At 36.6% G+C, this 26756-nt stretch overlaps 1 protein-coding gene across 3 annotated transcripts in view; it reads left to right on the forward strand.

Annotated features, from left to right (window-relative positions):
* The window catches only part of Lama4 (laminin subunit alpha 4), a 134506-nt gene that overhangs the window by 71441 nt on the left and 36309 nt on the right, over positions 1 to 26756 (forward strand). For all 3 annotated transcript variants that reach the window (XM_076858335.2, XM_076858336.2, XM_076858337.2), the window contains 7 exons: positions 2479 to 2646; positions 4306 to 4499; positions 11012 to 11128; positions 18108 to 18256; positions 20981 to 21122; positions 21726 to 21822; positions 26172 to 26288. In XM_076858335.2, the coding sequence (XP_076714450.2) occupies positions 2479 to 2646; positions 4306 to 4499; positions 11012 to 11128; positions 18108 to 18256; positions 20981 to 21122; positions 21726 to 21822; positions 26172 to 26288 (984 nt within the window). The remainder of the gene's footprint in view (positions 1 to 2478; positions 2647 to 4305; positions 4500 to 11011; positions 11129 to 18107; positions 18257 to 20980; positions 21123 to 21725; positions 21823 to 26171; positions 26289 to 26756) is intronic.

The following is a 26756-nucleotide window of genomic DNA, read 5'->3' on the forward strand; positions in this document are numbered from 1 at the left end:
TTATCCAAGATTTCTGAGCACTTATCCCTATTTACTATCTGTTGATGTTCAAGCATAAATGTACAAAATCTTTCCCTTTTCAGGCATTTCACAGAAGTGTAATGCCAGATTACGTTCCAACAGAGGAAAGTGCACGCTATGTATCTCTAAATGAAAGAGTTGAGTAGGAGTCACGCATTTTTTTTCTGTTATTTGCAGACAAAAGAAAATTGCCTTTAGCATGGTAGTAAACCAATTCAAAATGCCTTGAGTTGTTTCTGTGATACTGTTTCCCATAGACCAGGCAGAGAACTTGCTCAGATCCCCAACCCGGAAGAATAGAAAGGAAGGGCCATGTGAGATTTCTTTACCTTAAAGCATTGTGATAGGTTAACACTTCCTATTGGAGGTTTCCTTCATAGCGTACCTAGAGCCACCCTCAATTTCCTAACAGACACAGATTGCATTTGTTCTATCATAGAGACTTTCCTTGGGTAGAATCTGCTAAGATCCAGTATATGTGTATTTTCACAATTTTTATTATACTATATATTTAGGGTTGGATGAAACAACAAGTACATCTCAGGGCCCAATAACAGTAAAGAGACCCACAGTGGAAGATTCATATCTTTATGCTGACGTATCAGGAGCAGGTTGCAGGTAAAAGGATATCATGTAAAGCCAAGATGAATCATTTGCTACATTTCTTTTGGTGCCTATAATACACAATAAAAACAAAGGCATGCACTTCAACTCCCCACTCCCATCCACATGAGCTCATGTTTTTGAATGTCCTGACAGAATATTCTCATCTCATAGCATTTTAAAGTTACTATTATTTGTTCAAAAAAAGTATGCTTGAACCTAGAAAATAAGATGACTTCAACCAATTAAGAAATAAATGCCCCTTTAGGCAGCAAATAAAGCCAGGACCTTAGTAAGCCATTCAGAGAAAATAATTCACCATTGCTATTGAAACCCAAATTTTGATTCTAAGGTGTTTCATTTGAAAAGAATCTGAACCTTCTTATTTGACCCTTAGGCATGAGAAAGGATGAAAAATACAAAAGAAATGTAAATGGGAAACAGCCACTTTTATCATTTTTAATCTCTTTAAAATAATGCATGAACGGTCTCCAAAGACCAAAGGCAAAAACGTTATTGTCTATATTTCATTTCTCTAATCCAAACCAGACATAACTAAAACAAAATAGGCCAAAATTGTGAACATAATATTTACATCAAAATGCTAAAGGGCCCAGCATTGCAAGTGCTAGAAATGAATGTGAGGAAAAAGTCTGTATTTAGTTTATTTCAGAGCTTAGTATTTTAGACCTTACTTAAAAAGTGAATGTTTAATCCCTTCATAGTTTTTTTTAACATATCTTGATTTCCCTCTAACTCTCTCAGTAGTATGTACAGCATTAAAAACTGCACCCCTCAACTTGTCTGTGTTCCTTCAGAATTCAAGGATGCCATACAACACCCATAGTTTGTCACTATTCATTCTCTACACCTCTAAAATAGCTGCTGGTGGCCTTCCAGCTATTATCCATATAAAATACAGCCCCTTATCCTGGTGTGATTTGTGTGACACCAGTGTTTGTTTACCTATCTTATCTGATCAACCACGTAGATCATAGTAAACCCTATAACACACAATTTCATTTTTGCCAGGAAGATGAAATGCTTCCTCCCAGAGCTGCCATATGACAAGGCAGCAATTGCATACCTTTCTTCTGATCATACATAGTAGGAATGAAGGCGTCAAAGAATTGTACCAGCTCTGCATGCAGCTCTGGGCACTATTGTCTAAACAAGTCACCTGGTCCCTCTGAGCCTCAGCTCTTTGGTTCTTAAATTCTCCACCTTGTTTAAAGAAATGGGGCAAACAGACCCAGAGTCAAAATGGCCCAAAATGTCACTGCAGACAGCAAATACCAAAAACTAATGAGCAAAAACTTACATCATACTATAACAAATCCATATTTTATATCTAGTCTGAAAGGCTCATTTAAATGATTATCAAAATGGTCTCATTTTGGTTTAGAGTTTGTTAAATCCTTAGCTGAAGTGCAAAATACCTCCAGTACATCCCACATATGGCAGGAGATACCTCCAAACATCTGCTCCAAGCTAAATCTTTCTATAAAGGTTGATCAAAGACCCAGATTTCTGGACTTCAAATATTAACATTCTCTAATTGCCGTGGAAACCAGATGAGAGGATGAAGGCCCCGTGGGCATTGCAGCAGTGTGTTCCCATTCTGAAGACACCACATGGGAAGCAGAGCAGGGTGGTTTCCTTGGGTTTTACTCCTCCTTGGAACTTGGGATGAGCTGAAGCCCACAGTTCATGGCACAACGCTGGCTGCTTCTACAAATGAGCCTCTTTCTGCTTCAGGATCAGCCCTGTGCCTGGCCACCATCCCTCACTCCTCTGCACTTTCAGTGGCTTCTCCCCTCCCTGATGCCTGCTTCACCATGTTCTTCCTTTTAGAGATCAACAGTAAGATGCTCTACTATGGGGAGGAGCAGGATCTGAACCCAGAGGAAGTCTCTGAGAAGCTGGTACTGGCCCAGAAGATGCTTGAGGAGATTCGCCGCCGCCCATCGTTCCTCACCCATCGAGAGCTCGTGGATGAGGAGGCCGACGAGGCCCATGAACGTAGGTGTCTTTGTCTCCTGGCTGACCCAGCACATACCTGCTTCTGTCATGGGTCCAGGAGAGGACACACAGTAATTGATGGTGTGCAATAATTGATTAAGCAACCAGTTTTTGATATTCAGAGCTATGCAGGATTTATCTGTGGCTTCAGGGAATCATTCAAGGCAGCTTGGCTATATGACCAAGATTTTTAGGTCCAGGCCTCACTTTAAGTCCTTGAGAAACAGCTGAAGTTCCTCAAGTAATCTATAGAATTGTTACTTTTATGAAGAAGTAAGGACTTAGCAGAAGGAAGGCTCAGGGGCAGCAATTCCCAGAACGATAGTAAGAGAAATTTTACCCAAAAGACAAATGCTACAAACCCAGCAACATTCATGTTCCAAAGGCCCTCAAAGGTATTTCATAACTTTTAACCTCCTTTAACTTTTAAGTAGAAATTTAGCACTTCCTTTAATGATGAATGTGGACACGAAACCACAGTAGTATTGTTGAACCTATGACTTGATCAATTACCAATTACTATCTACCAATCCACCTCAAACATATTCAATGGCACAAAAAGGGTTAAAAGTTAAGCACTAGTTATTTTCCTACAATTATTACTGCCAGCTTCTGCTAGAAATTATTGTGGATACAATAGAAGAAGAATATTATTGGCATAAAAGCTTATTATGGTAACAAGTATGTAAAGTCTTAGCAGAAATGAGAACCAGAGAAGAATCCCAGGCCCCATTCTGAGTTAGGATGAGACCCACAGTCAGGAAAGCTAGAGCTCTAAAGTCACAGCCATATGTTCCCAAGCTCTTTGCCTATTTGGGAATTGAACAAGACTGTCCTGGGGGAATGACACCAGTCACCTCTCCCACTTTGACTCTTTTTACTTCTTGAATGCATTTTCAACCACTTTCTTTACTCATCCAGGAACTTGCGTTTTTCTCCTCACAGTAATGAAAGAAAATGTAAACCTCAGCAATACAGAACAATATTCCCTGAAGAAAAATAGAATTGAGGCACATAGTCAACACATGTGCCCTTGAGCCAAGAATAGAGGACACACGCAAAGTTTAAGAATATCATATCATTGCCAATTAATCTTTATTCTATCCAAAATCATGGTTTGGGTTTGACTTAAGGAGCTAACTAAAAACAGTTTCCTGGAGAGAATACAGAAAATGAATAGTTATGAATATCATAACCTTTTACCTTAGCACTGCCAAGATAATGTTGGTTACTTTAAATAGTAAAAACTATAGTATATCCAATCTCCATTATAGGATAAAATTATTACTAATGTGAGTAACAGTATATAGTAAAAACTATAGTATATCCAAGTCTCCATTATAGGATAAAATTATTACTAATGTGAGTAACAGTATGTGGAGTATAATGACATGGTTTCCACATAAAACAATCTCTATGGTAAAAATAATCAAAGTCTTCTTTTACTGTTTGTCCAGGGACTCCCAAATCCAAAAGAAAAAAAAAGAAATAGAATTTGTACTACAAATGTAATATGTGAGGCTTTTTTGTGAACGTCCACTGCAATCTCAATCACTGAAGAAGGCACAGCCAGAAAATTTTGCAACTTTATTAAATTCTGGAAGAATGGGAGGAGACAGGAGAAGATCTGATTGAGTTTCTGTCTCCATTTCTTTCCAGTGCTGACCCAGGCTGAGAACTGGCAAAGACTGCAAAATGACACTCGCTCTCTGTTTCCTGTCGTCCTGGAGCAGCTGGATGACTACAATGCTAAGTTATCAGACCTCCAGGAATCACTTGACCAGGCCCTTGACAATGTCAGGGATGCTGAAGACATGAACAGGGCCATGGCAGCCAAGCATCGAGACCACAAGGTACAGTGGACAGTAAATGTAAATGTGTGTCAGGCATAGGCAACACGAAGTGATGTAAATTTATTAAAACTTGATACATCTAAATATTCATATTTTTAAATATGAGAACATTTTTGCTACTATAAATTAGTAGTATAAGTGTGTGTACCTAAAATCAATGAAGCTATGATTATTCTTTGTTCTTGCTTTGCTAAGAATGTGGTTGTTCAGGTGCTTGTGTCCATGTGTATGGATATGTTGTTCTTGTGAGTGGATAAGCAGTGCACTATTCTGATGTATAAATTTTAATATTGAGAGCAGTACTATGCATGATTTTTGGAAAGGCACATTACACATGCTATGTTATTTTTGGAATAACAGCTTAAATTAAGTTCTCTTCCCTGATATTCAGTCATCTCTGCCCCTTGGTAAGTTATATAAAAGTAAGTTATACTCACCACCACTGTGTTCTAATAGGAGTGGACTCTTATCCAATATTTTTTAGAATAATAATGGTCAGCATAGCACTCTTTGTTAAGTGAATACATGATTATTTTGCACAATAAAAGTATATGTATAATACACACAGAAAAAATTGTTTTATGACAGTCATTCACCTTTTCCTCTAAGTTTCTCTCTTTCCCCTTCCGCATCCATGCAAGAACAGAATCCTCCCAATTTTATTATCTGAAAAATAAAATGGGATTTTATTTTTTTTGTTTGTTTTTGTTTTTGTTTGTTTTTGTTTTGGGTACTGGGGATTAAACCCAGGGGCACTTTACCTGAGTCATACCCCCAGTCCTTTTATTTATTTATTTATTTTTAAATTTCAAAACAGGGTTTCACTAAATTGCTGAGGGCCTTGATAAGTTGCTGAGACTCATCTCAAACTTGTGATTCTTCTGCCTTAGCTTCCCCAGTTGCTAAGATTACAGGCATGTGCCACCACGACTGGTCTTATCTCTTCTCAGTTTCCCATCCCTCTACAGTTTCTCTGGCCTTCATCACTCCTCAACCAAAAGTTTCATCCTCCCCTTTCATTCTTCCTCCTTCCAAGCAATCTCCCTAACCTGCCAGAGTGGCCTGTCTAAACCACAGGTCTGAGATTGACTCTCATTTTCTCCTTGCCACAGTTAACAGTGCCAATAATAAAGCTTTTGAATCATTTGGTAGGTTATAAAATAAGTTAAATTATTTTAACTGTCATTTTTTAAAAGAACAAAAAAAGAAAAGAAAGTGAAATAGAATAGAAAAAATCAAAGCACAACATTCATAGTATGGTTTCACCACATTTTTGTTTATGTGTTGGCTTGTAATACATTTTTTAGTCTGTAACATGGCTAACAACATTTGAAAGACACTTTTCTACAGGACAGTCTATGATCTTTCATGCAGCATGCAACACTCTTTTCAATCTGCCCTTCCCAGACTTTTCAGTCTCTTGCTGCTCCTGCCTCACTCATACCCATTCAGGCAGAAGCAAACTACTCATAATCCCTCCTGCCTGGAATGGAAATCTTTGTTGTGGGTAGGGGAAATAGGAATTGAACCCAGGGCCTAGCAGAACAAGTGCTGTACCACTGATGTAGAACCCCAGGTATATTTATTTTCATTTTTTATTTTTGAGACAGGATCTCACTAACTTGCTCAAACTGGCCTTGAACTTGCTATTCTCTTGCCTCAGTTTCCCAAGTCACTCAGCTTACAGGTGTGCATGTACCACTACACCTAACTGGAGACCTCTTTTTCTTTTCTCTTCACCTGGGCAACCTACTCATTTTTTCATTATTCCCTCAGCATCACCTACTCCAGCAGGCCTATCCCATAATCCAATCTCATATTGCCTTGTCTGTAGTTCTGTTTCTGTATAGTGATTGTCTGCAGATAGATCTCTGTCTTTCCCATTAAACTGGAGGAAGATACCGGGTAATATATGTTCTTCATCTTTGAGTCCTAAAGCATCTATCACAATGCCTAGGACAAAGAACAGTAAATCAACATTTGTTGCTTTAATGAAATCATATAAGGATTTTCCATTTGTAAAACACTGTCACCTTGACAAATTGTGCCCAAATTTATTAGAAATCTATTTTCATCTCTAAGTAATAAGTGATTCTGGAGAGATTTAAACCCATCACTCTAACCTTTAGTACACTACTATCCTATTCCAAAGAAAGGATTCAGAGCACTTACATAAAACAAGAAAAACACTATAAACTCATGCAACAATTCCAGGGGTTCACTGATGAAGACCCCAAACCATGTTCAATACTAAGAGCCCTAAATGAAGAAGTGGCCCTGCCAACCCAGGCCAGTCCCTATTGAACAAGAATAAGCAACGGCCCATAGGAGACCTCAGACATACTAGAACTATCTCTTAGCCACAGGAAGTATGGTTTTATTAGAAGAAAAAAAGGATACCTATTATTACTAGTACTGGTGAACTATATGTGGTTCACATTTCATATTGCAAGTCATTAATCTCAGCAAAGTGCTTTGTCTTCTATATAGAACCATTCTAGAGAACTCATGCAAGTATATTGTGTGTTAAAATTGTTCAGTCTTCTATGTATTTATTTTTAGGACTGGATTATGTTGTCAAAAGTCCTTTTTAACACAGAATAGTAATGCACATGAACTGAGAAGCAAAATACATACATAGCATAGAACAACTGATTTGCTAGTGGTTGGTAATATCAGCGTGTGCATCTGGGCACGCTGGACTTTGTAATTGTAATAAGCAATGAGTGGATAGTGTTACCCATATGAAAAGGCTTCAGTTCTAAAAGTAAATAGATGCCAAAATAGCTTTTAATTAAACTTTTCTTATGCACAATTAAAGAAAAAAAACTACGCATGTGGATACCAGGAATTTGGCATTTTCATGATTCAAACAGATGGTAGTCCTCATTTTAGCTTTGCTAAACAAACTCTTCTACTGGTACAAATGAACAGCCTGAGCAGGATTTCAGGAAGAGAACAGCAATGCAAGGAGGCATTTCTATGCCCTTCTCAGTCTTGGTCCTCTTTCTTCTTTCTAGCCTTTGCAGTTGGCATTAGCCAATGCTCCATCCAGTTTGCCCTCATCCCTTCTCCTCTTGTGACTTTACCCCAACCCACCACTTCAGTCTTTGAAAGCAATTTGTGGTCCATATCTGTACTCATAACTGAGCCCATAGCAAACTTACATATTGGTGTTTGAGGAATAGTCACCTACATGGCTATGCCCTGCTATTACCCACTAAAAACTCTATTAACAATTTTTTTTTGTACCAGGGATTAAACCCAGGGACACATAACCACTGAGTCACTTCACCAGGTCTTTTAATTTTTTTTTTTTAATTTTGAACCAGGTCTTGCTAAGTTGCTCAGGGCCTCACTTAGTTGCTGAGGACAGCCTCAAACTTGTGATCCTCCTGCCTCAGCCCCCCCAATCATTGGGATCACATAAGTGCATCACCAGGCCTAGCTCTGTCAACACTTTCTCTTCCACTTCCTCATTTCTAATTTTTCCATTCCTGTTGAGACATCTGTTCTCCCATTCAAGTCCCCAGGCTGTAGGTCAGCTCCCCTCAATGATTCTATGAGCAGTGATCACTCCAGCCCACTACATCTCACTTGTGGACCTTTTGGGTTGCCTCCTGCCTGCTGTCATCTTCAGGTTACTGCTAGATCACATTTCAAGGCGTGTCTACAATTGTATGGAAGCTATGTGATAAAACTCCATCAATACCCTTCAATTGCTTCCTACCTAAGAATGGTAAATCATCCAGCCAGCCATGATCTGAGCCCACCTATGTTCCAGGGGTGTTTCTTGACTCCCCCTCAATGCTGCTGGAGATTGTATGGGTTTTCTTCTTGTTTCTTTTGCTCGTGTTGTGTCCTTTGCTCACATCATTCCATTTGGAAAGATTCCAATGTGAAAGTTGTGCTGTGGACTCAGTTATGAGTTCAGATATGGACCACAGATTGCTTTCAAAGACTGAAGTGGTGGGTTGGGGTATAGTCACAGAGGGGGAGGATGGGGTAAAGTGAGTTGGTATAAAGTCATAGAGGGAGAGGATGAGGGAAAAATGGATGGAACTTTGACTAATGCCAACTGCAAAGGCTAGAAAGAGGAAGGAAGACCAAGACTGAATGGAAATGATCTGAGCCTAGTCTTTAAAAGGTTTCCTCTGCAGAGTGCCTCACCTTCTTACTAGAGTCCAACAGTTCTCACATTGTTGCAGTGAAACTCCTTTTGAGAAATCAGTGAAAACTAGGCAACACACACACACACACACATACACACACCATCAAAAAGCTGTTCACTTGTTTATCTATATCAGATCCTCCTAGGTTAAGCACTTGATCACCAGTAGGAGTCCCTCACTCCTCTACATTGATACAACCTTAGGATGTACCTCTAGAATGATCACCAAGCTTCATTGCACTTGGCATATAGCTTCTATGTTTGTGTCGTGTGTGTGTGTGTTTGTGTGTGTGTGTGTGTGTGTGTGTGTGTTTATGTTATGCATCTAGTCTAACCTTACTAGACTGTAAGCATCCAAAGGGCATCCTCCTATTTTGCACAAATTACATCTTCCTGTCACTTAGCAGGATGTCTTGCATTTGTTACATCTGTTGATGAACAAATAAATGAAAAGGGCATGGAGCAATCAGATTACAGAAGTGATTTGTTTTAATTTCACATTGTACCATTAAACATGTGGTGTGGGTCAGAAAAGAATGACATCAAAATGTCAGACTTTATACAAAACCAAAAACACCCACATGGCTTCAACTTTGATGTGTGCAAATAGTAACCACACAACAAATAATTACATTATTTATTTTGTCATTCTACTCCTAACCCAAAAGAATGATAAAATTATTTATCAGATGAGTATAAGATGAGGATCAGATTTTGAAGTAGGTAAAATACTCTTTAAAAGGCACTGCTCAGGAATTCTCATAAACCAAAGCTCTACTTTACCAGGACTGTTTCTAAATACTTTTAGATCAGGAATTTTTTTCTTTCCTTTTGCAAATATGAAATGAATACTGATGTATGCTGGATAGCATTAGTTGTGTTATTTTCATAATTATTAGTCTTCAAAACTTTCTTTTGTTCAAGTTGACCATCTTTCTATGGGAAGAAAATCTTTATTAAAAGCTAATTTGACTTCTGTCTAATGCTATATACAGTAAGTAGGAAAACTCTTTAGCTTAAAACATATCATTTCCAACTACTACATATAAGCTCACCATGCAGTGTTGGTAGCACACTGCTTTGAAGTTCAGCTCGGATTTCAGTATTAGGAGTGTTCTCTTACAAACATTCCTTACAAAAGGTGTCGCAGCTCAGAACCAATAAAAGGAAAACAGCCCTGTGAGAGCTAATTAATGTCAATTTTTTTCTCCTCCCTTCCTTTACACACACATACTTTACACTATTGATTTAATGAGGACCATATAGAGGTAATAACTGGCCCCAGACAATCACACTGAATTAAGTGTGATGGATATTGAGGGGACATTGTTTTTAATCTCCTTGCATTAAGAGGAAGTTCAAGTATGATTCTTTTCTGTTTCTGTACCTCCATTTACCCTGTAGCAATGTATCTGGAGAAGATGGAGCCCATTCTTTCTTTTCATTAAATTAAGAAAGACTGTAGGGAGTAAGAAAGGACACTAAGACAAACTTAGAAAGTTTTAAAGTATTTCTTTCTATGTCTAGCTCTATAATCACTTCTATGATAGCCTAGGGTATACCATCACATATATTTCAAATCTAATTTAAATTACTATTTCTAAAGTAATTTCAACTCACATTTTCCTCTTTTCCATCTTAAAGATTATTTTGTGTTGCTTTCAGACTCTGAATTCATTTAAAGCTCCATATTTCTTCAGAATCACAACCTGCCTGCCTCTAGAACCCAAACGTGAAGGTAGAAATTAGACATTTATCAGAAAATGTATTAGCAATTTCCCTTCTCAAAAAATGTAAGCATCAAACACAAAGAACTCAGAGAGGCATGAAGATCACAATTTTAAGCTTTGCTAATAGGGTTATTTTAATTTTTTAAAAGGATTTTAGGATCATATTATATATACTTTGTTTCTGTCCGAATGGCCTATTTCTACTATTTCTACCAGGCCCAAAGTTGGCACATTATATGTTTTTTAAATAAAATCATTTTCCAGTTATATAAGCAAATATAGAGCCTATGCTCAATCCTGTACCTATCATCCCACTTTATATAATGGAGAAAAGAGTCAAATGTCAACTCTTCGGAGATGATGATGTTATAAGTGATAATTATAACCAATCATAATTACAACTAATAACTTCAATCTCCCAAAGTGCATACTTTGTTATTCCCCTTATAAATGAGACAAATTAGCATCAAATAAATAACATATTCCCCAAAGGTGCACAGCAATTACGTTATGGGGTTAGTACATAAACCCAGTTAACATTAACTACTCTCCAGAATGCTTTCTCTAAAGACACATTCTCTACCTCTCTTCCTTCTTTTTCCTTACTCCAGAGACAATATGAGAGAGTGAGAGAACAGATGGAAGTGGTGAACACTTCTCTGGGCACATCTGCAGATTCTCTGATGACACCTCGTCTGACTCTTGTGGAACTTGACGATATAATAAAGGTAAGAACATGAGCAACTTTTTAAAAAATTTTTTTTATTGTTGGTTGTTCAAAACATTACATAGTTCTTGATATATCATATTTCACACTTTGATTCAAGTGGGTTATGAACTCCCATTTTTACCCCGTATACAGATTGCAGAATCACTTCAGTTACACTTCCATTGATTTATATATTGCCATACTAGTGTCTGTTGTATTCTGCTGCCTTTCCTATCCTTTACTTGTTTAGAGTTATTTTTTAATTAATTTATTTATTTGTTTGTTCTAATTTGCTATACATGACAGCAGAATGCATTTCAATTCATAGTACAAAAAAATGGGGCACAATTTTTCATGTCTCTGGTTATACACAAAATAGAGTCACACCATTCGTATCTTCATACATGTACTTAAGGTAATGATGCCCATCTCATTCCAAAGTCTTTCCTGCCCCGGTGCCTGCTCCCTTCCCTTTCCCTCCTCTTTGCCCTAACCAAAGTTCCTCCATTCCTCCCATGATCCCCTCCACCCCCGCCATTATGGATCAGCATTCACCTATCAGAGAAAACAATCGGCCTTTGGTTTTTTGGGATTGGCTTACTTCACTTAGCATGATATTCTACAACTCCATCCATTTAACTGCAAATGCCATGATTTTATTATCTTTTAATGTTGATTAATATTCCATTGTGTATATACATAAGACACAATTTCTTATTCATTCATCTATTGAAGGGCATCTAGGTTGATTCCACAGTTTAGCAATTGTGAATTGTGCTGCTATAAACATTGATGTAGCTGCATCATTGTAGTGTGTGCTGTTTTTAAGTCCTTTGGGTATAAACTGAGGAGTGGGATAGCTGAGTCAAATGGCAGTTCCATTCCAAGTTTTCCAAAGAATCTCCATACTGCTTTCCATATTGGTTGCATGATTTGCAGTTCCACTGACAATGTATGAGAGTGCCTTTTCCCCACATTCTCACCAACACTTATTGTTGTTTGTATTCTTAATAGCTGCCATTCTAACTGGACTGAGATGAAATCTTAGAGTAGCTTTTTTTTTTAATTTTTGTAATACCTTTATTTTATTTATTTATTTTTATGTGGTGCCGAGGATTGAACCCAGCACCTCGCACATTCTAGGCGAGTGTTCTGCTGCTGAGCCACAACCCCAGCTCCTAGAGTAATTTTGATTTGCATTCTCCAATTGCTAGAGATGTTGAACATTTTTTCATATATTTATTAAGTAATTGTATATCTTCTTCTGTGAAGTGTCTATTCAGTTCCTTGGCCCATTAATTGATTATTTTGGTGTTAAGTTTTTTGAGTTCTTTATATATCCTGGAGATTAGTGCTCTATCTGATGTGTATGTGGTAAAAATTTTCTTCCATTCTGCAGGCTCTCTATTCACCTAACTTATTGTTTCTTTTGCTGAGAAGAAGCTTTTCTGTTTGAATCCATGTCACTATTGATTCTTGATTTTATTTTTTATTCTTTAAGAGTCTTATTAAGAAAGTAGGGGCCTAATCTGACATGATGAAGATTTGGGCCTACTTTTCTTCTATTAGGCACAGGAGTTCCACTGGGTTGTTTTTGTAGCAGGTTGCAACAGGGACTCACAATCACAAAAGAATAACCAAATTATATTCAAATCTATCAAGTTGGCCGGCATTATAAAAATAAGATCAGGTGATAATGTTTTCACATTTCTTATGCTATACTGTTACTACTGGCTAGAGATGACTACTTTAAATTTAAATTACTTAAGATTAAGTAAAATTAGAAATTTGATTCTTCAGTTGATTTAGCCACATTTCAAGTCCTAAGTAGTGGCTAGTATATTTGATAGCACAGATATCATTGCAGAGAGGCTATTAAAGTGCTGATCTAGATTCATTCTATTCACTCTTTACTCAAAAAGTTGTACATAAATAAAGCTAGCAATAAAAGCCACACTCTCTAAAAGTAGAAATTTTCCAATAAAATGCTACAAAACAAACTATCATGAAATTACTCTAGTTCATTATTATTGTCATTGAAAGGATATCAGATTAAAATCATCTGATCATAGTCTCATTCCTTTGACTATTTAAGCACCAAGTTCCCTCTCTTCTACTCTGTCCCAACTCCCCTCACTACCCTTGGTGACATCAAAATCCCTATGTATGAGCCCACCAACTCTGACCTCCAGTTCCTTGAGCTTCTTTCCAATGAGCTTTTCCTCCAGTCCACATCTGCTATCCCTCCTGTGACCACACCTAGATCTTGTTATCAATTCCTCCTCCCAGATCTCAGGTTCAAGCCCCTATCTCCCTAAATACCATCTCTTATCTCACTTACCCTGGAATACCCAAGCCAATAATTCTTTGGCAATAAAACCACCTCACCTCATATACCTTACCCCTTTCATCTCCTTGAGCAGTTAAAATTACAATATAGTAATTCTTTAAAAATACCTTTAACTTACATATCCACCTGCCCCCATGGTGCTGAATTCACCTGAGAATGCTAACCCTATGTCTCCAATAATACCAAGTATCCCCAGCCTCATGGCTGCACCAGATGAATGTGGCTAGTAGGAGACCCCCTCCCCTTCTATCAGTTCTGGATGGTTACTTTGCTTCATGCTTCACTGCAAAAATTAGAAACAAACAGAAGAGAACTACCCTCATCTCTCCTCCCTAACTTTGCCAGTCCCTCTGTCTGTATCCACACTTCTACCTCCCACTTACAAATGAGTATCCCTTTTTCCCATGCATTCCCTCTACCTGTGTTGGGAATCCCATTCCTCCTTGCATTGAAGACAGGGTTGCAGAGCTTCACTCCTGAAATCATCCTTCTATATCATCCAAATATTACTCTACTGAATCATTACTCGCACAACCTTATTCTAGAATCTCCTATCCTCTAAAAAACAACAAGGAGCAGCTTTTGAAAAAATATATTTTTAAAAACATTTATATCCCCTCTAACCTCTGCCCAGCTTCACAGCCCAATCTCTCAAGAGTCATTCAATTTGCTGTTTCCACCTCTCAGACCCCCCACTCAGCTCACTCCAGATGGTACCCCAATCCCTGAGAACATTCTGTACACACTTTGCATGGCAAATATTTTAGGCTGTGCCGGTCAAATACAGCTGGTGACCCTTATCCTTTTGGAGTTTTTTGTTTGTTTGTTTTATTTTGCTTTTTTTTAAACCTTCAAAAATGTAAAATATATTCTTAGCTTGAGACTGCAAAAACATACTGTGAGCTATCCTTTGTACTAGGCCATGTTGATCCCTGGTCTGGACAATGAATGGCTCAGTAATCAGTCTTGAGCCCCCTTTTCTACCTGTACTCTCTCCCTGTTTGACTTCATTGAATCCCATGACTTTAAAGTATAATTGTACAGTATAATGATTCCACAGTTTACACCTTTGTGACTAACACCTTCACAGAACTCCAAACTCCTGTGTCTAAATGCTAACTTGACATTTCCAAGTCAAAATTCAATGTGGCGTATCACAAACCACAATTCCATCTATTGCGTAGTAAGCATATCTAATTTAACATATTCTGAATAGAACCTGCTCCTCTCCCAGTCCCACCTAAGTCAATAAATGACACAACCCAATTGCTCAAATCCAAACTCCTTGACTTCTCATTTCTCCTTACTCCTACTGCAGCAAGACCTGTTGTTTCTCTCTCCAAAATGAACCCTGCTTTCTGGCCACTTCTTCATCTTTACTGCTATTCCTTCAACCACAACTCCTGATCTCCAATGTGAACTGCCATGAAAGTCTCCTCACTCATCTGTTTGCCTGAACTCTTATCCATCAATACTCATTCTCGATGCGGTAGCAGAAAAATCTTTTAAAAACAATCAGATTACATTATTTCTCCTACTAAAGCCTCTGTTGGCACTTAAAGTAAGAAACATACTCATTTTACTATGACTTATGAGGCCATAAGTAAGCTGCCTGGCTCTCACCAACCTCTCTGATCTCAAGTCTTACTCCTTTCTTTGCTCGGTATACTCCAGCCCACCAGACTCCTCTCATTTTTCAAGAACACCATGCTTGTTCCTACCTCAGAACTTTTGTACCTGCTGTCCCCAAATCTTCAAATGACTAGTATCCTTGTTACCATTTAAGTCAAATGACCCCTTTACCCTCATTCACTTTTATTTCCTGAAATTAGCTCATCCATTTATTTGATCACTTGTTTATTATTTACATTTTCCACAGGTTCCTTAAAGGCAGACTGTGTTCATATATATTTTATCTCCTAAAAGAGTGCCTGGAACACAGTGGATACTCATTAAATGAATAAATGAGTAAAAGTGAAATGACCAGGGTATTTTTTCTGTTTATACAACTTTGAACTATTTTTTCAAAGTATTGTTCTCCAGATGATCAACCAAATGGCTAGAAGCTTAATATAGTTTCTAAAATATAAATCCTATATGGTAGTAATTGTGCTACATTCTAGAAATACAATAATATGTTGAAATTGGTTACTGTCTCTTAGGATTGTGTAATCTGGTGAAATAATCATGTAAAGTGATTACAGTACTGGGAACATGAGTAACAGAAATATGTGGTAACATTAACTCATCCTGGAAAAGTTAGGGATGGCTACATGTAGGAAGTAAAATTTGAACTAAATTTAGGATAAGTAGAGCAGAAAAGGAGGAAAAGGTATTACAAGACAGGGAAATACATGCAAAGACACAGCAACTAGAAAAAAATATGCATCATTAAAACAACAATCAGACAAGGCTGGACCGTGGGAAATAGTAGGGTGGGAATAGTGGAAAATAATGACATGAGCAAGGGAGAAGGGGTCACTTGATGAAGCCATGCTCAGGAACTGGACTTATCCCTGCAAAATGATTGGCTGATTCTAAGGAGGAAGATAGCATCATCAGATTTACATAGTAGAAAGATCACCTTTCGGGCTGGGGTTGTGGCTCAGTGGTAGATCATTTGCCTACTATGTGTGAGGCACTGGGTTTGATCCTCAGCACATAAAAATAAATAAATTAAATAAAGGTATTGTGTCCATCTACAACTAAAAAAATATTTAAAAAAATAAGAAAAAGAAAGAAAGAAAGATTACCTTTCCTGCAAGATGTCGGAGAAGATTAAGAGACTGGGCTTAGAAAGAAAAGTCAGATTACCCAGAGGAGAGGAAAGAACTAGGAGACAAACCCTGAGGAACACCAACTTTAAAGGTCTCTTTCCTAGTCGAGAAAGAAGAGTTAGGGGATAGCAGAGTGACAGAAGCTACAAAGAGAATAAGGCAAAGACAGTGACCAACAGTGTCACAAATCAGAAAAAAATCCAATTAAAAAAAAAAAGATGGGAAAGTATCAAATGGATCTGGCCTTGGGCTCAGTCACTGGGGACCTTAGCAATGATTACTTTTGTGGTGTGTACTTCATCAAAGCAAGAGAAGAAGCCAGAAGAGGATTTAGAGTCAAGGAATAGATTTTCGTTTGTTTGTAGCCAATGAGAGAGAAACTTCAGCATGTTTATACCTGAGAAGAGCCAGCAGCTAGGGATCAAGAAGAACAGAAAACAGTCACTGTGAAAATGAAGGAATATGCCTTATTCAGAAAAGGAATATTTTTTCCTATAAAATAGAAGAGTTTGGGCGTAGGTATGTGTGGGTATAGCTATGAATCTATGTATAGATTTGGGAGGGCAGGGCTAAAAGATGGTGGCAGAAAATTGAAGAACTTTCTGGTTTTTGGTGTCAGAGTCTCTGAAGAGGCTACCAATAGAAAATGCCCCTTTCTAGCAAGTTCTAAATAAATAAAAAATTAAAGTAGAAAATACAGATATTAAGAGTATCGCCTTAATGGCTTTAGGTCTCAGCCAAGTGGGGCCACTGATACTCAGTGCCAGAAGCAGGCAGCTCTACTCACCCTGACAGGCCACAGTTGAGCTCAGGTTGGGTTTCTGCCCAAAGAACATTCAGATGGTAGAACACTCAGATTTTTTGCAGGCAGTTTGCTCCCATAAAGAGGATGGAGTTGAGCCCAGTCTGTACAGTTATTCTTCTCAAATTTACCAATCAAGAAAATCATTCCCACCCTCAGGTGCAAAGTGAGGAAAAGGAGAGAGGTCTGGAGTTTCACTAATTGAGCTCCCCTTCATAGGGAGGAAACATCACAAATGTGGAAGAAGAGTTCCCCACTAACAGTTTCTGTCTTCTAAATAAAAAAGTAAAGACAGCGACCTGTTTAGAATCAGATAGGGGTAAGGGAAGAAAGTATTATTGATTTACGCACCATACTGACAATGTTTGGAATTGCTATGTGGGTAAACAGGAGGGGGAAAAATCTCTTTTTATCATTGAGAGACCAGACATGGCTGGAAGTCATAGATTTTTCAGGAACATTCATTCACACAACTGTGTGATCCTTAGCTGAGATTATACATCTAGGATTGTACAGAAAATCAAGGAAACTGTCTCACAAGGTGAGTTTCAAGAAAGGAGTAGTCAACTATAGGAAATGAAGCTGGGAAGTCAGGTGAGAGGAGACTGAATGGTGTCCATTGGATTTAGTGACTTGGCTGTCATTAAGTGAACTTTTGTTTTGATGGGGTAATGTGGTAGAAACCAGACTGAAATAGGTCAAAGACTGAATAGAAAGTAGGAAAAAAGAGACACAAAATACATAAATAACTTTTTCTTTGGAGAGAAAGATTTGGCTATAGAGGGAATAGAAATGTGGAATAGTAATGAAGAGATATGCAGATAACAGAAGGTTTTGTTTAGTTTTATTTTATTTTTAGATAGTAAATGTCAGGCAATGTCTGAATGATAAGAAAGCAATCAGGAGAGAAGAGAGAGTGGAAAATAAATAGATAAATCCCAACTTCTAATATTTTAGACTTGAAATTTACTGAAAGGAAGAATAGAGATTATTTTTTGGTATTCCTTGAGGATAAAATGTTCAAGTTCTTCTAAGTTCAATTCACTTAATTTTTCATTTTTTTCTTTAGAATGCATCAGGAATTTATGCAGAAATAGATGGAGCCAAAAACGAACTACAAGGAAAGTTATCTAACCTAAGTAACCTCAGTCATGATTTAGTCCAAGAAGCTACTGATCATGCACAGAACCTTCAACAGGAAGCTGATGAATTGAGCAGGTAATATCCTACTTTTAGAAACACACTTATCTACATGGGTTGAAGAAAATTTTTATTCAATTCCACATGCTAGAGTTACTAGGATACAGTGTTAGCTAATTGGTTAGGTCTGGCTTTGCTTATTTGTTGATGCATTTGTTAATTGTTCCCTCTGAGAGCCAGTTATCATTTGTCAAAACTGTTTTAGGGAGACAGTTTTTTGAATTTTAGAAAATCTGTCAGATCACAGAACTATGTTCTTGGCTAAGGTACACTTGGACCTGTCCCACAATTATTAACAGAGCAACCTAAGGCATTTTGGTCAGGGACAATAAAGCAGATCCCTTTATGATGTCTAATTCTACTGTCATCACCTACTCCATAGATAGCATTTGCTTTCTACACCCAAGTATCTCAAGTAAAGCTCATTGAAAGCTGGAAATACAACTGACTTCTTGTAAATACTCTAGTCTTTCTGCAGTGCCCAGCAGGAACTATTTGATTTCAACACCTATTAAGAGAAAATCAATTGACAATTTTCCTCTCAGCATCTAGAAAAAAGTCACACACCCCTTGGGCACTCAATTAATGTTAATTGAAATGTGCTGAAAGATTGGAATTGAATTCATGACCCTGAAATAATAGGTAAATAATGAGATCATTAAAGAGAACAACTATAGATTAGGTGGTTAGAAACAAGGACCAGTAAAGGTTGTGAGTGAAATAAGAACCAATATTAACTACTGTTCAAAACATACATCACCTTTTATTCCTATTTACCAAAAATTTCAAACACCCTTTCAAATCTCCTGGGAAGGGGGCAATGGATAAAAGAGAAAGAGAGAGTAAACTCTTGGTGTGGGGGATGGTAGTATATTCAGCATAGGGTCATGCTCCTAGGAAATGTGCTTTGGAGGAAGGCAAAAAAAAAAAAAAAAAAAAAAAGGAACTTAAGGTAAAATGCTGGTTTTGACAGTACACTGTATTGGTAGGATACTGTTTTTGAAATCCATCCTATGGCTTTCTTCATCATTCTTTTGTCATTTTAGCAACACCACCCCTACTTGTGATCCCAAAACATACCTAATCCAAATGCCACTCTGCGGACTTGAAATTTACTGAACTTACTAAATTTACTAAACAAAACCTTCTGCCACTCTGCGGATTGTTCATGCTCAATGCTGGGGAAGTTTTACTGCTTGCTTCACATGAAACGTGATCGAAAGTATCAATCACCCTGAAGTCCCTTTTGTGTTTCAAATATCTCTGACTGAAAATATTCATGGAAATATTCAAATTTATAGCCATCTCCCCTTCAAAATGTGAATATCCCTCAACATCTGGTATGCATGATTTACATGTTGCGCTCCAACAAAGACAAATATTATTCATTGAGAAGCTTCCATTTCAAAAGCACTTTTTTCTTAACATTGATAGAGTATCTGTTTTGTGCATGGTGATAAAAACAAAATAATAAAAGCTTTGTTTCAAGCTCTTCGATATTTCTACCACTCTAGCAAACAAAATCTTGAAATATTAATAGATATTTATAGCCTTTTGTTCCTTTTATCCCTTTTATTTTAATTTTTTTCTTGTCTACTTTCCTTGGGTTTTCCTCTCTGAGCCATTTCTGAAAACAAGTAGCATTGGTGTTTGGACCATCTCTACAGAGCATGGTCTTGATAGGTTCCTTTCTCATAAAACAAAATAAATTAAAACTCCATGACTACATTAGTATCCAGACTAGCATAATTATCCTCACTCTTTCTTCTGATTTAAAAAAGTATTAAAGAGAAAACATTCTTGTGAGCTCCTACTGTGTCTAATGGGTAAGCCCAGACACAGGAAGATATCTCCCCAATACAGGGAGATGGAAGGATGATGGAATTGAGCAAAAGAGAGAGAAGTAGCTGAGGAAATACAAAAGTCACTCAGAGCCTAAGAGGGCATACAGGGACTGCACTGGGATGGAGAAGGCAGAGCAGTAATTGACTGAGCTCAGTAGTTTGGGTGGTTTGAAGAGAGCACCCTGCATGGCATCTGCAATGTCATATACTGAATGGGTCACAGAGAACCTTCCAGAGGGTACTGATAAATAAAGTGATACTGTTATCAGTATTTGGGACTCAGAAAAAATAAGGAATCAGGGGATATAAGTCTGAATGAAATTAAGACAAGTAATTAGAATAAGCTGTGGAAGTCAGAGTAGAGTTTATATCATAGAGGAAGAAGTATTTTTCAAAAAAATCATGTGGATACATACAGTTTACAATTTCAATTTAGGGAATAATTTAGGTATAATAATAAAGCCTGAAGTTCACTGGATGCCAGGTGCAGGATGTCAATCATTTACACACTTCATCTCTATTATGCCTCACATTAATCCTTGACAAACATACGGTTATAAGTCCCTGTATGTGAGAGTACCTGGTGCATGATGTGTACTCAGTGAATGTTCAATGAACCTTAAAACAGGCTGGAAAGGCAAAGGCAGAGAGAATGGTGTGTGAGGACAGAGACAGAAGGTGCAGAGCTAGGGCCACACACTTCAGGGATGCAGCAGGGGCTTAGGAGTGAGACCATCTTAAACCATTGTATCCCCTGGCAAGCAAGGCCCCTCTCTGAGGGCCTCAGCTTCTCTTTAGAAGAGTGGGTAACAATGCTGACATGGGTAATGAGAAGGCAGGGACCCCATTTCCCAAGGAGATCAGAAAGAGAAATAATAATACATTTGTTTATTAACAGGAATTTACACAGTGCAGACATGAATGGGCTGGTGCAGAAGGCTTTGGATGCATCGAATGTCTACGAAAATATTGCCAATTACGTTAATGAAGCCAATGAAACAGCAGAAATCGCTTTGAATGTCACTGACCGAATTTACGATGTGTGTATTCCCTTGTTTTAAGGTTCATTTATATGTTGTCTCCCCACACTTTGACTTTCTTGCTTTCTAATGAGGTCTCTTCAGCTTCCAATACAAAGTAAAAATGGCAGGAAGGGAAGGCAAGCTAAGAAAAGACCATTTTATGCCATGAAGTTTTCAGTTTGTAAGTTTTTCAAGATGTGCTGTGCTACAGTCAGCAAATGCTAATCCCTTTGACAGTTTTTTTTTTAGCCAAGTCCCCAAAGAAAACATACTTAAGACTAGTTTCTGCTGATAGAGAACATGTTTAATGCTTGCATTCTGCTTTTTTCAACTTGAAATTATTTATTGAGTGACTTCTATGTGACAAACACTTTGTTGGAGCTTTGACCAAGACAATGTTCTAGGTTTGCTGCATTTCCCCCCCAAAAAAAATTATCTTGGAAAAGCTAAAGACATTGTTTTCTCATGTTCACATTTGACCTTTTCCTTGAGCTACGAAAATGAAGCTGTGTGACTTTTGCTTGGTGTTTAGCAGATAATTTGACATTTAAAATCCAAAAGCCATGAAAAACTGATTTCTTCTGCTGTCATTCTTATTCTCTCCACCCAATTCCTTTGCAGGCTGTGAGTGGGATTGATACTCAAATCATTTACCATAAAGATGAAAGTGACAACCTTCTCAATCATGCGAGACAACTGCAAGCAAGAGCAGATTCAAGTAAATATATTCATTTTTCCTATATTCCTTCTTCTTGATAGCTGCTTCCCTCCTTTCATACATATAGATAGATATTTATAAAATCTAGTCTTAAAGAGTAAATAAAATTATAGCTGATGCTAATAAAAAAAAGAAATAAGTAACAACTGAAAAATACATCAATAGTTCCTACCCAGAATCAAGTTACCAAAAAAGCAAAGATTTGCTATTTTAAAACAAATTTTGATCAAAAAATAGCTTCCATGTTGTACAACTACATGGAGACATGTAGTTATTCGATATATGGTGAGTATTATTGCTAATCATATAGGCCATTAATAGAAATATCATAAATACCAATTTTTAAGGAGATAATGCCATAAAATATACTTAATATTCAAACTCTGTTGCACACAATCTTTCTTAAACAATTCAGAAGGCCTTTTTAAATTTTTACCAGGAAAGGATGGATCATCGCTGTGAGCATTGATTAGGATGACAGGGAACCATGAAGCCATCTGGTTATTTGCACTCTCTTGTAGTTTGTGTTTTACAGTTGACTGTACTTAGGACAAGCCCAATGACCATATGGAAACAAGCATTTGCAACGGCCAGTGTTTGCATCTACTAACTACAGCAAACACACTGAAGAGTAGGATAGGGAAAGAAAAATAAAAGTGAAGTCATTTCCATCTACTTTAAATCCCAGGAGTTACTCTTAAAAACAACTGAATGAATGGCTAAGAATTTCACTAAACATTACTCATCTCTGGGTAGTGAATTCATTCCTAAGGATATTTGTTCATTGACTAATGAGGTTGGAAATTCATTATCTAGCTAACTTTTAACTACCACCTACAATCAAAGGCCAAGTTTCAAACTGAAAATGTCATGCAATTTTATCGAAGTAATTAATCTCAAATCTAACCATGCATTTCCCTTTTTTTTCCCTTTGCAAAGAGTTATTATATAAAGAAAATAAAAGGACTTTAATTTTCATATGTGGAATACTTAACTATTTAGTTACTACAAACATGGGGGGGTTTTTTACATTTTTTAGGTAAACAAATGCAATAAAAATGCTATTAAATTTTTCTAACAAATCTTAACAAAAGTGTAATTAATTTATTATATTCTAATCCTGAACATCCTTTCTGGAAAATAATTAGCAGTAATGAATTAGACTATTTGCAGCAAAATACTTTAAAATAACTGTTGTCACATCTACAAGTTATTTTTGTTTCTTGTGTTTTAAAGACCAGATTATGTGGGTCTTCATGACACAGTAATGTCAATGTTTTATTCTCCTTGGTGATTTGTAATGTATTTTTTCCGTCCTATCACTATTGAATTATTGAAGCTCATAAAAGCAACTTTTCTGCTCTGGGAATGGCATGTCTTCAAAGGTTCATATTTTATGTCCAGTAAATCTCTCTGCATCTGGATCTTTTAAATATTCTACAGATCTGGTCACTCAACTTGATCTTTTTTGGTTAAATCCCTTCAGTATCTTTGTAAAAGGGGTGGCAAACCAGAGTTAGGACTATGTGGCTCAATGCTTTTATACCACTGTCTCCTTTAATAATAGGAATGTTAGTGACATAAATTTAGGTTTTTTAATTAAATAATTATTATCTACTGAGGTACTCTATAATTTAAGATTACTCTTCGTTTCCAAGTGATTTTCTATGATGAGTAATCTTTAGTTCCCAGTTTTCCTATTTTTTTATTTACCTATATCAAATAGTTTATGTGTAATAAACTCAGAATGCTGCTATTTGAAACAATCATCAACAGTAACAGTAAGTCCCAAACAGGATACACTTTTTATGAAACATTTCTTTTTATAAACATCCAGCTCCAAATAGATTTTTTGTCCTACTTTTATCAAAAGTTCCAAATATAGAGTTAAATATATTTTTTCTCAGTGTTCCAGGCAGTGTTTTATGTGGTCACAGGTCCAAAAGGAAGAGCAGAAAAATGTTTTATATCACAATATTTGAAAATTGAAATTTAAAAGAAGGAAAGGAGGTGCATTGTCACTACAAAGTATGTTTAAGTCACTCATGGAATTCTGGGAAATCCTTCAAATCCCAGAGGAAATAAAAAGAAGTGCTTGTCCTTAGTACACTATACTTGTTAACAGTACAATTAAGCGCCACCATATATGTATATGGTGATATATATATATATATATAGATAGATAGATAGATAGATAGATAGATAGATAGATAGATGTATATATATGTATATATATGTATACCATCATTATACACATATATGGAGGGAAAAAAAAACAGAAACCAAAACTCACCAAGATTGCAAAGTAGAAAAAGGGAAGTACGCCATGAGAGAGTGTGTATTTACAAGTCCATTGGAGAAAAAGACAGTTTATAATGAGAAGTAAGGTGAGAATTTTGTAATTTGTAAGAAGCATAAATTCCTGAGGTTTTGAAAATAAATAAAGCACAAACTTAAGCAAAGAATTACAGGGAAAACTGATCCTTCAGTTCAAATAAAGAAATGCTACATCATGACCTGGTTGTATTTGCTCAAAGGTAACCCCAGCTTAGGGACTGTGCCAAGCACACTTTCAAGAATAACTCTGTAAGAAAGAGACTGTCAAAACTGATAGACTGAGAATAGATGATCTGATAAAACTGTATGTACACAGAGATTTACAATGTGTTTGATCAGTAATTAAATTCTTCTTAAAAAGAAATCTCCAGACTCCTCAGTGGATTCTTTCAAACCACTTAAAGGATTAACACCACTCTTACACAAACCCTTCCAGAAAATAAAGAAAAAGCAAATTCTTTCTAACTCATTCTATAAAATCAACAATAAATAGATACCAAAACCTGACAAGGACATATAAAAAAGGAAAAATACAAGCCAAATTCTCTTACAGATATAAAAATTCTAATCAAGATACTTTCAAATCAAATCTAGTACATATAGAAATTGTTATGTGACCAATTTGAACTTATTCCAGGATTTCAGATATTTTAACATTTAAACCATCAATTTTATTTCACCATATTTATAAAATATGGGGAAAAATTCATGTGATCATCTCAGTACATGCAAGAAAATCATGTAATAAAACTCAATACTCATTCATGATCTTAAAAAACTCTGAGTAAACCAAGAACAGAAGTAAACTTCCATAATCTAATAAGGAATAATAAAATTATAAACAAATATATTAATAATAAAATATTAAGGGCATTTCCATTAAAATTGAAAACAAAACAAGGATACCCCCATTGCCAATTCAGTGTGTAAAAAAAGTCAGGATAATTTTATATAAATAAATAGAAATTGATTTTTTAATATAATACCATTTGCAGTAGCATCAAATACTTAAGGAAGAATCTCATAAAAGATGTTAGCTAAGATCTCTACACATAAAGCTATAGTACACTACGGAAAGAGACTAAAGAAGATCTAAATAAAAGAATATCTAAGTAAGTTGACATCTAAAGAAGAAAAAGTAAATACCATACTCACTGAAAAGAGGATCCAACTTTGTAAAATTGAAAATTCTGCCAAATTTGTCTATAGATGCAATACAATACCAATTAAAATACTATGTGTGGGAGGGGCGTGTAAACAGTATGATTTTGGAATTTCTATGGAAATAGGGAACCATTGTCAAGAATAGCCAAAATAATCTTGAAGAATGAACACAAAGATAGAAAACTTAAACTATGAGATATCAAGACTTATTCTAACTCTACATAAATCAAAGATATAAAAGATTTGTCATGCCTTTGGAATAGAGTTAAAAGCCAGACAAGAGTAAATGGAGATAGAATTCAAAATAGTGGTCATCTTCCAGTCATCACAGGGTCACAGGGAGCTTCCTGGGTGCAGATAAATGCCCTTTTTTCAAGGCATGGGTGCTAACTGTATTTTGTGTTCACTTCCTGAAGACTCATCAGCCTGTGCATTTATAATGTGTGCCCTTTTATAGATGTATGCTATAAATCAATTAAAATTTTACTGAAAGTACTTTAAAAATGTTCTTATGTATAACCAAACCAGTCATTATTATATAGATAAATTGATTTCCTTTTTTTCAGCTCTTTATCAGGGTGCTGCTAGGTATTATCAGGCATAGCACTAACCCAAAGATAATAGCCATGATGGCATCCTAAGTCACTCCCAACCAGGGTTACAAATTTTATATAATCCTATGCCTCTTATTCTAAATGCCACTTTCCAAAAGTAATGATCTATGTCTAGCATATTCAGAATATTGCAGATGACTCCATGGTATAAATCAGGATTTTCCTTCTTGAAATAAAACCTTTTTCCAGTCATCTTGAACCCACTGGTTACTTTTTTCTGCTGCTTCTCCCCAGGCAATGAGGAGGCGGTAGTTGACACCAGCAGGCGTGTGGGCGGGGCCATGGCCAGGAAGAGTGCCCTTAAACACAGATTAAATGATGCTGTTAAGCGACTGCAAGCAGCAGAGAGAGGTAAGGATCACAGAATTTAAAAGTCTCTTCTGTTTGTTCACTGGTAAAAAGAGAAACCTTTGAGAAAGATTACGTGATTCCTTATTTGTCAATCTTTTAATTTTTTTCTTATGACAAAAGAAACAATGTTCATTACACCCCCTCCCCAAAAAAATTGACCTGGAAAATAAAAGGAATAAATAAATGCAAAAGCTGTAATCACCACATCCAGAGATGAGCTTTAAATTTGAGAACATTTTCCTGGCATGCTTGTGTGCCTGTGTGCACATATATTTTTAATGGTGTCTGCTATTTATACTGCTTGGTAACCTGCTTTCTTTCAAACATTCATCCTCATTAACAATATGCCCTAATTTGGTTGCTGGATCTCTGGCCCCATCTGTAAACAGCTTCCCTCTGTTATATGTCAAGTTATTCTTATCATATAAGCAGGAAGATCAACAAGTCAAATAGAGAAACAAGCGCACT

Source organism: Callospermophilus lateralis, chromosome 6, assembly GCF_048772815.1.
Source record: "Callospermophilus lateralis isolate mCalLat2 chromosome 6, mCalLat2.hap1, whole genome shotgun sequence".
NCBI lineage: Eukaryota > Metazoa > Chordata > Mammalia > Rodentia > Sciuridae > Callospermophilus > Callospermophilus lateralis.